Below are 13136 nucleotides of genomic sequence, written 5' to 3' on the forward strand. Positions count from 1 at the left end.
TATCACATGGATGCTCTAAATTTATCTGCCCCTTAGGGGTCCACACTCCCCGGGATACAACGGCTAGGACCTCTGATGAGTTTTTCAGTGGCTACTTCAATCCGCGTCATCACAGAAATTGTCCAGTCCTAGGTTTTCATGGGGCAGCCTATTCCTTTCTAGATGTCGTCAGCTTTATTTGTTTCCATCAAACTAAATATAATGAGTGACACACCTGTTAACAATAACTTGTAGGTAAAAAGTTTAGAACTGGAGACAGGGTCCATGACGGCATGGAGTATGGTGGACCGATCTCCAGCCTCAGGTGGAGATCTGAAGGTGGAGATCTGAAGTTTAAAAAAAAAATGTACTTGTCTCTATCTTGGTCATATTCCGTGCTTGTAGGTGAGGTTTTTCCATTACTTGAGGCAGGTCAGGCTGCCAGGCGGGTTTAAGAGAATCTATTAAGAAAGCTTGTGGCTCTGGGTTGAGGCTTGGCATACTGTGAACATGAATACAAAATCAGTTTGTGATCACTGTTTATGTACTACTGTATAATGAAGTTCGGAATTGTTTTTCTTCTCCTTTCAGGGCTGAAGGAATTGACCTTAAGTGCAAATCCCGCAGTGACCGCTAAGGGATGGGCTCGACTGGCCATCGCAGTGGCTCACAGCTCCCAGATCCGGGTGTTGAATTTGGATTACAACCCCTTAGGTGAGAGACTGGGTGGTAACCTCAGTTCTGCCAAGTTTTTCATGTTTCCTTGATTTATCTGCATGGCAGTTTTTGAGTCCCTTTAGTAAAGTAGCACCTTTCTGTAAGAGTTACCCCCACTTTTTGCTTTGTGTCAGGGTTTTTAGACTGTAGTACACTGGGATCCTCCTAACCAGGACTCCAGTGTCAGTGCTCTCTCCCCTAAATGCAATTGTAAGGTAACTTTTACACCCCACAATTGGCATACTGGTGCACCCATGTAAGCCCCTAGTATATGGCACTTGGGTACCCAGGGCATTGGTACACCAGGGGTCTCCCATGGGCTGCAGCATGTATTGTGCTACCCGTGGGGGCCCATGCAAACTGTGACTACAGGCCTGCCGTTGGCGCCTGTGTGAAATGGTGCATGCACATTTCACTCCAGATATAAGATTTGTCTTATGTCATGGTCACTTCACTCTGACCCTATGAGTCACCCCTAAGGTAGGCCCTTCAGCCCAAGGGCAGGGTGCATTGTTGTAAGTGTGAGGGCACTGCTGCATGAGCAGAGGTGCCCCTACAAACCCCACTCTCCATTCCCTGAGCTTTGTAAGTGCGGAAAGGCCATCTTAAGGTATGTAGTGGACACTGGTCAACAGGAGTGGTCCAACTACATAATGGCTTCACCAAACATAAGCATGTTTGGTATTAAACAAGTTGGAATCATGCAACTATACCGATTCCAGCGCTAGTTCCATGATACCATGTACTCTGGGGGTTCTATTGGGGATCCCCCATGTCGGCCTGTACGGCCTTGCAGGGTCTGCATGCCATCATGTGCTGCTGCAGATCCCAGACACTGTTCTGCCCTCCTGCTGCTGAGTCAACTCGGGCAGGGGAAGGCAGAACAAAGGATTTCCTGTAAGATAGAGGTGTAACCACCTCTTCTTTAGAACTAGGTGACTCTGGGATGGGGAGGAGGGGACTCTGAGAGCCGCCAGACTGCTTTAAAGGGCGCATTTGGTGCCCTCCTTGCATAAACCATTTTGCACCACTACAGGTACCCACGGTTCCCGCTCTGATGTGAAACCACATAAAGGGCAGGGGAGTGACCACCCCTCTGTCCAGCTCCTCACCTAGGGAGGTGCACAGAGCTCTGCCAGGTGGCCAGTTGATTCTGCCATCTTGGAAATAATATGAGCAGAGGCCCCTGAGAGCATCTGACTGTTTAGTCCACTTGGGTGACGTCCCTAACCTCCCTACCCCCCACCGATATTTGGGTCACTGTAGTAAGTGTCCAACCCCCTTTCAGGTTACTTAGGGGCTCCCCTGAGGTTGGGACCCCTGATTCATCTGTAAGACTTCAGGAACCATCTGCAAGTCTGCTCTGCAAGACACTTTTGCAACCTGGACACCAGAAACGCTGCTGCTCTTCACTGGAACCAAAAGCAAGACTGTAACCAATAGGAGGGCTCCTATTGCAACTTTGTTTCCAAGTTCTGCAAAGACTTCTGCAACCCTGTGGCCGTGCATCCTCCAGAATCACTGGGACTCTGCCTGCACTAGGAAAGCAAGAAGGAATCTCCCTTGTAGTGAAGGAGTCACTCCCCTGCATCCGCAGGCGCCTCAACGACGATTACCAGCTTGTGGATCCTGCTGTCCCGTGGACTCTCCAAGGCTCTGCAACACAGGTGGTGGGTCTGTGGCTCTCTAGAGGTCTGTCCTCGCTTTTTTACAACTACGAAGTCTGTGGTCCCTCGCCGTAGCTGTTTTGCTGGAACCCCTGTGCACTGCATCTGTTTGTCGTTGCCAATTCTTGTTGGCTCTTCAGTCTGAACTGAAGACCTCCAAACTCCAAGAAGCCCCGGCTTCCAGCACTCTCCAGCTCCAAGAATTCCATCCTCCCTGCAACTCCTGCAACTTGGGCATCCCTCTTTGTTGTGCTGCTGAGTCCTCCCTGTGACTTCCTCTGCCTAATGGCAGGGATCCTCCTGCATTGCCTGGACTCCACAGCTGCACCTCTTCATCCACCATCCCACAGGAAGCATCACCAAGAAGCGTGGACATTGCCTTCCTGCACCACCTGGGCATCACGGTGGTCTGGACTGTGTCCCCTCTCTCCTTAGGACATCTTCTTCTGGAATCCACGCCTGGATTCCACCGACCTGGTTCACAGGTCGCGACAGCAGCTGGACAACCGAGATCCCCATTAAGTTCAGCGGGAGGTTCCACTAAGCACCTGGACTCCCTGGTGTAGGTACTCCACTGTTCTGGGTATCTATGGGTGGGGGCCCTATCCAACCTCCCTTGTCCCAAGAGGTTTCCTTTGGGGCCTCTGGGAAGGGTCCTAAAACGTTAAAAAGAAAACTCCAACAATGACTTCCCCATGTTAGCCTATGAACATTGACCCGTGATTACTACTCTGCACACAGGTGCCTGGGGAATCCTACCTACTTACATTTGGGGGTTAGTACTTTCCCATTCCTAAGGGTCCTTGGGTGGTAGTGTGGGTTGGGAGGGAGTTTCACATTCCAATATTTTAGTACATGGTTTGCACCCCCCTTAAGGGCCCATGCTATTGTATGCCTTTACTTACCTGTTGCTAAATATATTTTTGTATGACTATATCTCCGGCTAGGACCTATACCAAAGTTAGTTCTAGAGTTTGTGTTATAATAAATATTGCATATTTTTCTAACACTGGTGTGGTTTTTTCCTGTGTGTATTTCACTGATTGACCTGTGTGGTATTTACAACCGCTTTACACCCTCCTGGATAAGCCTCAGCTGCACTCCACAGCTACCGTTACGAGAGCTCTGGTTATCCTGATGCTGGCAAGCCGTACTGCTGCCAGAATGCTGACCCGTGTCTCGAGCACTTTACTGAAATACAGGAAGATGAATCAACCTAAGACTTCGTGTTTTGACCGGATATGGAGGAATACTGCATAGATTGCCCTGATGAAGTTCCTAAGGGGGAACAAAACACCTTGGCTGGGTCCACTCGAAATGGGATACAAAGAAAAGAAAACACTGAACAGTACTGAACTATTGGATGAGAATTATTTCTGATTGACTAACATCTTCAATGCTGTGGAATTGGAATAGCTCAACACAGAGCTTGAAATTGGATTAACAAGTAGTCTATGAAAGTGATGTTCTCTCTTCATGGCTTTCATTTCGGTTATCTAGAGCCGTCAGCACTATCACTAAGGGTTTCCTGGACTCTTCACAGGGTGCTTCACCTATAGGTGTACACCATATACTGAGCCAGCCTCCTACAGTCCCTACTCCATATTTCTTTTTTTTTCTATCTGAGATTGCTTGCGCTATTAAATATAGTTGAAATGTTTACATGCTGGTGAAACACCAGATCCTCAAAGTGCCTTCCCTCTGGGACAATCCACACCAAGGAAGGGTCTGATTGTTTTGCAAATCATCAACAATGTTTCCTAGCAGCAGCCAGTACCTTCCTAAGTGATCTCCCATGTTCTAAGTCACGTAAAAGATCAGCATATAAGTGGTAGATGTCAGAGTTTTACAAGGGCTTCAGAGCAAGTCTGGCAAAAACTCAGAATGGAAGTGCTGAATCTAAGGGTGGCGTGGTGGCTTGTGAGCATTTGAAAGTTTGGTAATGGCTCAGGGTGTAAGTGGCAGAATTAACACCCCTGCATTTCTAAAGAGACCAAATAAAAAGTTTTGCTCCCTTTGTGGTACACAAAGCTGAACGCGTATTCATAAAGGGTGAGCTGAAAGGCTACCATGAGCAAAGATCTGCACAAGTCCAAATATATCAACTAAATACATAAAAAATGAAAACTGTCTGAAAATCAAAAAAATCGTTTGCAATGTTACCAGAGATTCTTCTTAGCAAATTGAGGCCTGATTTATACTTTTTTAGCTCCGCATTGGAGTAATTTTTTTGTCGCAAAAGTGGCACAAACTTACAAAATTCAATTATATTTTGTACGTTTGCGCCGCTTTTGAGTAAAAAAATGACGTAAATGCAGCTCTAAAAAAGTATAAGTCAGGCCCTGAGTATCCTTCTGTTTCTTTGAGATGGACATTGGTAGCAACTGTGTTCTGAAGCATGTTTCACACCTGCATTGATACCTCCTCGAGGCAACTGAGAAGAAAGCAGATGCTGTTTCCAGGCACTTTAAGGAATATTGGCCAGTAACCATTTTCATGGAAAGGGAAAATGCATGCTTTTAAAATAATTGTAACCAAACAAGGCCTTCCTATAGGAGGTCAGAATAAAGTAAATAACCTGGCTTCCTGCATCTTCTGCTCACACAATGTGAAGGGATGTCACAAATCCAGTTATTTCTAAATGGCAACTCTTGACTGTCACAGCTCACCCATCATAACTCGCAGCTCCCACCATAACAACGTACAGCTCATCCCTCCTAATATCACAGCTAACAACAACCATTGCAACTCCCAACCAACACAACTTAGTGCCACAGCAACTCACATGCCCCTCTGAAGTATTTGTAGTAACATTGTGGGGTGATATTAGTGCACCCCATTTTATTTTAATTTTGTCTTGCCATGCTGCTCCCATCTTTGTGTAAACAAAGAGGACCTGGCGGTTGTTTCACCAGCATCACGGGAGACGCCTCAATATTCACCGGCTCAGAGCAATACTGGATCAAGTCGCTCTGGTTGTAATATTCTGGACCAACACCCTAGGTGGAAATAGGTTCCAGTGTATAAGAAATGCACAATGGGCAGTTGGGTAGCCATAAAAAACAGGGTAGGGTGAGTGTTTAGGGGATTTTGTGGCAAAGCTCCTCTGTTCAGACTGGTAGAAGGCGTGGGCCCTGTGGACAATCATTCAGGAAAAAAGCAACCAACTATTCCTGGAACAAACCCTCAGCACTGCTCAAGTAATCCCATACAAACTATGCAGAAGAACATGGAGTTTTGTGTACAGACCTGTGCCACTGAGTATTGTTTTTTTGTTTTGTGCTTAGATTTTTGTGTTTGTGTGCATTCTTTGATAACTGAAGTTTGCTCTACATTTGAATGACCATCTCTGTGACCTGATGTAGGGTGACCTGTTGTTCACATGATGTTCTGATGACTATCCCTCGCCTCCAGGTGACCACATCGCAGGGATGCTGACTGTAGCTGTGGCGTCCAGTCGGACCCTGGAGGTTCTGGACCTGGAAGGAACTGGCCTCACAAACACGTCGGCACAGGTAACGTAATGTTCTGGGTCTTGTCGTCGGGTGCCCTGGACAAGGAGGTTAAGCAGATAAGTGCCTCACTCCTGGTGGGTTCTGAGTATAAACTACTTCAATCAATCAATAATTTCTTAAGCGCGCTACTCACCCGGAAGGGTATCAACAATTCTACTATGTCTACTCCTGATCCTGAATGACCAAGTACCACTGTTTGTACTAAGCATCTCCTGCCTGGTCTCTGCTTCAAGTCTCCTAATTCACTGCAACAATTGTGTCAATGTTCTCCTGAGACAGAAAGTTGTCTAAAGAGATCACTCAAATTGTGTCTCACTTGTACAGTATGTTATCCGGTGTGTAGAAGGAGTGGCTTTGGGTACAACTTACTGTTGAACATGAGATGTGGGGGTGGGATTCCTCTGCAGTGTTGGCAGGTCATACACTCAATGGTTGTTCAGGGTTTGTCGTGCTCCGCTGCTCCTCTGTGAAGGCCACAATTTGCAATTTATTGTCAACTTGCAGCAAGCTGAATCAGGTTGACGCCTGTTCTAGCTTCTCTTGAGTTAATCTTTAATCTTAAATGCAGGCCAAGACATTTCAAAAGTCAGTGAAACGTGCAAACCAAGTTCTCCACCTGTTTTCGGTCCTTGCATTCCTGGTGAGCAGTAAAGAGATTAAGTAGAAGTGGGGTAGCCGCAATATGGCTCGTTGAGTTAAACACTTGCTGCTGATTTCTGCTGTAACCAACAAGTCGCATTTTTGAAACCCACAAGGCCAACACAACCTTCTGTCTGTCCATAGTCTGTGGTTAAACTGAGCACCATTAGCTTGGGTCAAATTAACACCGGTTGTCTACAGTGCTTAGAAAAAAGAAGTGCAGTTTAAAGCACTATTTAAACATTCTTATTAAAAAAGAAACCCAATCTGGCAGCGATGTGAACTGGCTGCCGACCTCTGAGCTGCTTTCCGAGTATGACCACGCCTACCTGTTTGTGCTGCAGGTCTCCGCAGGTAGGTCTGAACCCCTCTGGTTCTAGATGTGACGGGAGGTGGCGGTATCCTGCCTGGGCTAGTAGAGCGATTGGTTTGATGATGTAGATGTGTGAACCACAAGGTTTGAGGCATGTGTGGCACCCTGCCCATAATCCTCCCTTGAAACAGGAAACTCTGTTATCTGGTTTAGAACACTGTAGGGATGTTTGCATCATCTAATTTACACAGTTTTTTGTGTCTGCAGTTGAGGGGGTCTAGGTGGGAGCCTCAGGTGATTGCACAGGGGCAAGCACCTCTTACAACTTAGTATTGAATCATTTAAGCATGATTGAAGTTTTGGGATATCAAGTTAAGCCTGAATCACTTACCGGTAACATGGTTACTCTGATTCAGACTCCCTCCTCCTGTCCTGTTGATGAGGAGAGTCCTGAGACAAGCGCCCTGCTGTCCACCATCCTACAAGTTTGAGCTAGGCCTCTAGTAAGCCCTTTCAATGAAAGGATTTGCCTGTAAATGGACATCTTGTATGGCTACCAAAGATCCCTACAATAAAGACCTCTGACTCCATCCACTTATAGTTGAGGCCCAGAGCTGCTGCTGGGCCACGACCATTGAGCATCACTTTTGGGAATCAACTGATTCCCCCCTTCCACCTGCCTTGGTTGGGCGCGATTGACGATCGCCCCCTCCCGCTGCCCCTTCCCCCAATGATGGGCCACAGCTGATAACCCAACCTCCTCTCCCCCGCCAGTGAGACACAACCGATGACTCTGTCACTGGACTAAAAAATGCTCATCCCTGGCGCTAGGTCATGACCATTGATCCTACTTCTTGGTCACAATTAATGATCCCTCCACTGGAAGGAGGACCAATGACATTGCCACTGGAGCCATGACCGATGATCCCTGCCACTGAGCCATGACCGATGATCCCTCATTTGTAATGGAGACGGTGTAGTATTATTAATTATTGTAGTTATTAAATACAGTGATGCTTTGCCTCTTTCCTCACCCTTGCTTGTCTTCGCTCCTGTGTATGTGCGCGTGCTTCCCTGGCACGCGGTACTGTTGGAACATTGGTGCTGAGGATTGGTTCTGTGACCATCAATGCCAGTTGGTGCTTGGCACTCCTACTGTTATAAATAAATAATGTTACTGCGTACTGTCTTGTGTTACCTACTACGCCTTACGTTTGGCAACGAGTTCGGGATGCGATCTATCCTCGTGATGATTGGTTCCTGCTAGTCAGTCATCAACTCATCCATTGTACAGCGCCTGCTTTGAAGTGTGTCAGATGGACCTCAAGTTGTGGCCCACATTGTTCCGCATTGTGAATTATTGTGTAACTGTTGAGCCACGCGTAAGTGACGAGCAGTGGTAAGGTAGCGTGTGCTTCCAGCCCACAATGGTACATTTGCCTGTCGCAGAGTCTATATGTCGCCTCTTGTCGTCACAACAACAGGCTAGTATATGGATCATGCTCAGAATTGTGCCCGTCAACAATACGACCCCTCAAAGATTGTTTGGCTGTGGAGAACCACACAGATCTGGCAAGTGATAAGTGATTTCTACCAGGAAACATGTTTTGGTGAAGTAACCATATGCCTCCATGGAGCGAGTGCAATGCACCAAGTGTTCGGCTCCTGAAGTCTGCGAACAAAAGGATAAAGAGTGTTTTTAACATAACATCGTGTAGTGATTGTCCCAGTGTGTGGATACGAACATTGGTCCAATCCTTTGGTCATTCAGACCTACATAACAACCTAGTTAGGAATTGCTCCCATCATGCTTGCATCTATATACTGTTTTCTTCTTCTTTCTTTCTTCTCTCCAAGATACATCACAGGAAAAGTTTACATTTTTACTGTGCCACCTTTATCCCTCAATGGATGAGTGATCTTTCAATAATTATCCAACTCAACAACTAAAAACATCATGGTAGAGATGATGACTGTACTAGCTATGCCATTAACGTTTCTTAATGTGTCAAGAGCACCAAGTGAGGGTCCTTGGTACACAAGCTAGATGAATTTCTTACAAAATTGTTCTTATTGAAAAAGAGAAATATATATAGGTATATGTGTGTATATATATATATATATATATATAAATTATCTACTGGCGGTCGCCAGTAGCTAGTTATTGTTGGGACCTAGTTTCCATAGGAAAAGCGTTTTCTGTTTCGCCAATAACTTTGGCGCAGTTTGAAGAATCTTCACGACTGTCCATTCAGCTGCTGTGTTGAAATTTTTGGGGTGATTCATCAAGCGGCGAACAGAGGAGGGTCCCAAACCCCCCATGCAATTTCCATGGGGATTTTTACATACGACTACAGCCTGAGCCGCTGGACAGGAGCGAGTTATACTTACCTTAGGGCACGAGTTATAGTAACTTGAGATAACTCTAACTATAACAGGTGAATTTCTATGGTTTTGTACGTTTAAAATGTGAGCCTATCTAAAGAATGTATTTCCTAACTATACCGTCCCTGGAACCTTTGTTTTTTTTTCAGTGCATTCCTATGGGTTTTTTTTTAACGGAAAGTAATTGTTATTACTATACGTTGATCCAACCACCACTGCACACGGTTTTCGGCTGCTGGGCCAGACCCTGCAGCCAGCCCCCCTCCCACAAACCACACAACCCTGCACCACACACGGCCTAGAGTTGGCCGAGAGTGGGTGCATCAGTGTCTTAGTGGGTCTATGAGTGGGTGCGTCAGTGTGGGTCTGTGAGTGGATGCGTGAGAGTCTGAGTGGGTCTGTGAGTGTGTGAGTCTGAGTGGGTCTGTGAGTGGGTCTGAGAGTGGGTGTGTGAATGTCTGAGTGGGTCTGTCACAGTGGGTCTGTCAGTGGGTGCATCAGCCTGAGTGGGTCTGTGAGTGGGTGTGTGACTCTGTGGGTCTGTCAGTGAGTGCATGACATTCTGAGTGGGTCTGTCTGTGGGTATGTGAGTCTCTCACTCGGTATGTCATAGTCTAAATCAGTCTGTCAGTGGTTGCATCAGTTTATGAATAGTCCTGTGCATGGGAGCTTCACTCGCCTATTGTTTTTTTGTTGTTGCCGATATTTGTGAATTCATTGCGATGTCACAAGGGGGCCATGCTGGTTGTTGCGACGTATTCGTGAATATCGCGTGGTGTGAATTTTTTGTTTTTTTGAGGACACAATTTCACCCTCACGGACCCCTATATCACAGCTCTGGGGTAAGGGTACCTCCACCCTGACCCCTTATGCCATTTTTCATTTTATTTCTCAGTCCCGGGCACCGTGTCCCAGGACCTTAAAATAGTGACCTAAACTGTCTGGTGAGGTTGCGACCAGCCAATCACAGCATTCCTGGTAGCGCGAGCATTTGCAAATATTTTGCGATTGTTGCAAAATCTTCACGAAGGATCTGCGGCGCTGGATATCTCAATTTATTTTCCCTTTAACATCTCCAAAACTACTGAACAGATTTACACCGAATAACTGAAAGCGCAATCTGCATGCCAAAAGCTAGCTTTTTGCCAAATTTGGTGTAATTCCGTCCAGTAGTTCGGGCCGTAGTTGTGTTCAAAGGTCCTATAGGAATTAACATGGGAAACGCAGCTTTTTTTTACCCCCCACTTTTCTCGGCCCCTGCTTGACAGATAACCCGAACCTTAAAATGCACAACAAGGATCACTGGAATACTTTTTTGGGGAAGTGTTGTGAAGATTTGTCAAACGGCACCAAAGATATAGGCAAGTTAAAAAAACACTTTTTCAATTGAAACATGGTCTTAACTAATAACTACCTAGTGGCAACCACCACTAATATATATTTATTTATTTATATATATATATATAAGGAAGTAGTGGATGAGTGATGTGCCCTATGGGTCAAAAGACCTGTGAATGTGTCACAGTGGCTATTGCCAATAGTCATTGTGAAAAAGAAGGGAAAAAATTAGATTTACGACAAATGAACCAACGTGGTCATTGAGTGCCAACCACTTCCACTAATTAACAAAATGGTGAAGACATCTGAACAGACCAAATTCTTTTAGCACAGTGGATTTCAGTTCTGTGTGCCGCCAAATTGACTTACGTAAGATTTCCAGACATTACACTGCACTCATTACACCAAGAATGGCTTAATTCTATAGAACACCACTGGCCTTAGGTTACCATCAGTTGTATTCCAAACAGGTAATGAGACTATTCTGAACTGCCGTTAGCATCTGAGGCTTCTGAATCACCAGCTCCAAATATCAAAGAGAATCTGGCATCATTCTTAGGAAGGGGCAAGTTTCATTCAAAGTTTATTAAAGACTACGATGAAAAGGTAGAAACACCGAAGAAAGGTTTATAGAGGGGTAGAGACGTTCCATGGAATGCAGCATGTAGGAGTAGTATGAAGAAGCTGAAAAGTGAACTGCAGACAGGACCATCGCTAAAAATCTTAAAGAATCCTTGCAATCCATTGTAACTGTTGATGCGAGCTATATTGGCTTGGGCGCTGTAATTAGAATTCTGGATAAGAGGATGGCTCCACAGCATCTGCAGCACTCAAGTTAAGAGGTCCCGAATTAAAATACTCACTGACGGAAGTTGACTTATTGGCTTGTATATTGGAGATCAACACATTTAAAAGCATTGTTACGGTATGAGCCACTTGCGAGTGTCTTGACAGTGGTGGAATAGTCCAAGGTTCACGAAGAAGAGCAAAACTGGCAAACAAATTATGAGGGCATTTGTTTACCATTGAACATGTCCATCAATACATCGACATTCCGGCCGACTACTTGCAGCGTACTTCACGCGAAACGCTAGAGGTGTGAACTGAATGAGGGGGATTTTGCAGTGGCAGTGGCGACGAGAGAATGGTGACCAAAAGAGAACTCTGAGTGATCAAAGAGTACAATGTGAAATGGTGGCCTAGGTAAAGGTACTGGAAATAAATTTGCATCCCTTGTGCAAGATAAAAGAGAAGCTTACGATAGAGGATGATGTGATTATGCGAGGATACGTTCTAGAACTTCCAGTTCCCTTAAGAAGCAAACTCATCACTCTTGCAAATGAAGGGTGTGTTGGCAAGAACTGCTCCCAAAAATTGATGGCTTATTGGTGACTATCAATGGACAGAAGTTTATATTTAGTCATTGTAGATTGTATCCATCTGTGAACAAAACAATGAAAATTCAAACACCCGTTGCAAGCAGTGGAACTCTCTAAGGGTCTGTGAGGACACAGAGGCAGATTTAAAAGAAAGTGGTACATCGGTCCTGATGCACCACTTTTCTTGTGTCCCCCCTAGTGCCACATAACAACGCCATGGTTGTGCCGTATTTATAAAACGGCATACCATGGCAGTTGTTAGCACAATAGCGTCAACATTTTTGACACTACTGTGGCATTGCTGTACGAGCGTGAAAAATGTTGACACTAGTGCAGCAAAGCACAGGGAGGGCCGTATGTTACTATGGGTGCGTCATTTTAACACCTGCCTTCAGCAGGAGTTAAAAATGACGGCAAAAATAGTGCAGTAAATTCTTGAAAATTTCACTGTGCCATTTTTTCAGGGCCTCCCTGCGTCAGAACATCCCCCTTGTATACATTATGTCTGACGCAGGCATAATGTGGCACAAGGGGTCACAAAGTGGCGCAATGCTAGTATTGTGCTGCTTTGTAAATCTTGCGTGGGGAAAAGGCCACCTCAGCGCACAAAAAAATGATGCTAGGAGAATGCAAGGTGCAACAAAGGGCTTGTACATATTGTATTGTAATCGTATTTATATAGCGCTTACTACCCCTGACAAGGCGTTGAAGCGCCTTTCGGTGAGTAGCACGCTACTCTGGAACCCAACAAGAATTAGGTTTACTTTTATCTGCCCAACCAATTAGCACTTTACCCACAGTCATGTCAAGCCACAGTAATTGTTGATTACTACAATACGTAGAGAGAAATTAAATGCAGATCTAACAACCCACAACAATACAATGGGTTTTCTCGGGAAGGGTTCCTGGTCATTTTCTCAGTGATAAAGGTGTCCACTTTCTCTCACAAGAAACAACAAGATTCCTTAAAACGAATGACATTGAGCACATTAATGTTTCCCTTTTCTACCTTCAAAGCTATGGCCAAGTGGAAAGAGCCAAGCAGCCGATGAAAGAAACAACCCAATTGGCTGAAAAGTGTAGGGTGACCATGAAGGAGGCATTGAAGACACAGTTATGGGCAATCTGGACAGCTAAGAACAGCACAACCATAAAAACTCGGAATTATTGAGAGGCGGACTGGCTATCACCAAATCCTAACTAT

At 45.4% G+C, this 13136-nt stretch overlaps 1 protein-coding gene across 2 annotated transcripts in view; it reads left to right on the forward strand.

Annotated features, from left to right (window-relative positions):
* Positions 1-13136, forward strand: part of LRRC73 (leucine rich repeat containing 73) — a 130834-nt gene that overhangs the window by 65432 nt on the left and 52266 nt on the right. For both annotated transcript variants that reach the window (XM_069236260.1, XM_069236261.1), the window contains exons 3-4: positions 571-693; positions 5778-5878. In XM_069236260.1, coding sequence (XP_069092361.1) covers positions 571-693; positions 5778-5878 — 224 coding nt within the window. The remainder of the gene's footprint in view (positions 1-570; positions 694-5777; positions 5879-13136) is intronic.

The sequence above is a fragment of the Pleurodeles waltl genome, chromosome 5, assembly GCF_031143425.1.
Source record: "Pleurodeles waltl isolate 20211129_DDA chromosome 5, aPleWal1.hap1.20221129, whole genome shotgun sequence".
NCBI lineage: Eukaryota > Metazoa > Chordata > Amphibia > Caudata > Salamandridae > Pleurodeles > Pleurodeles waltl.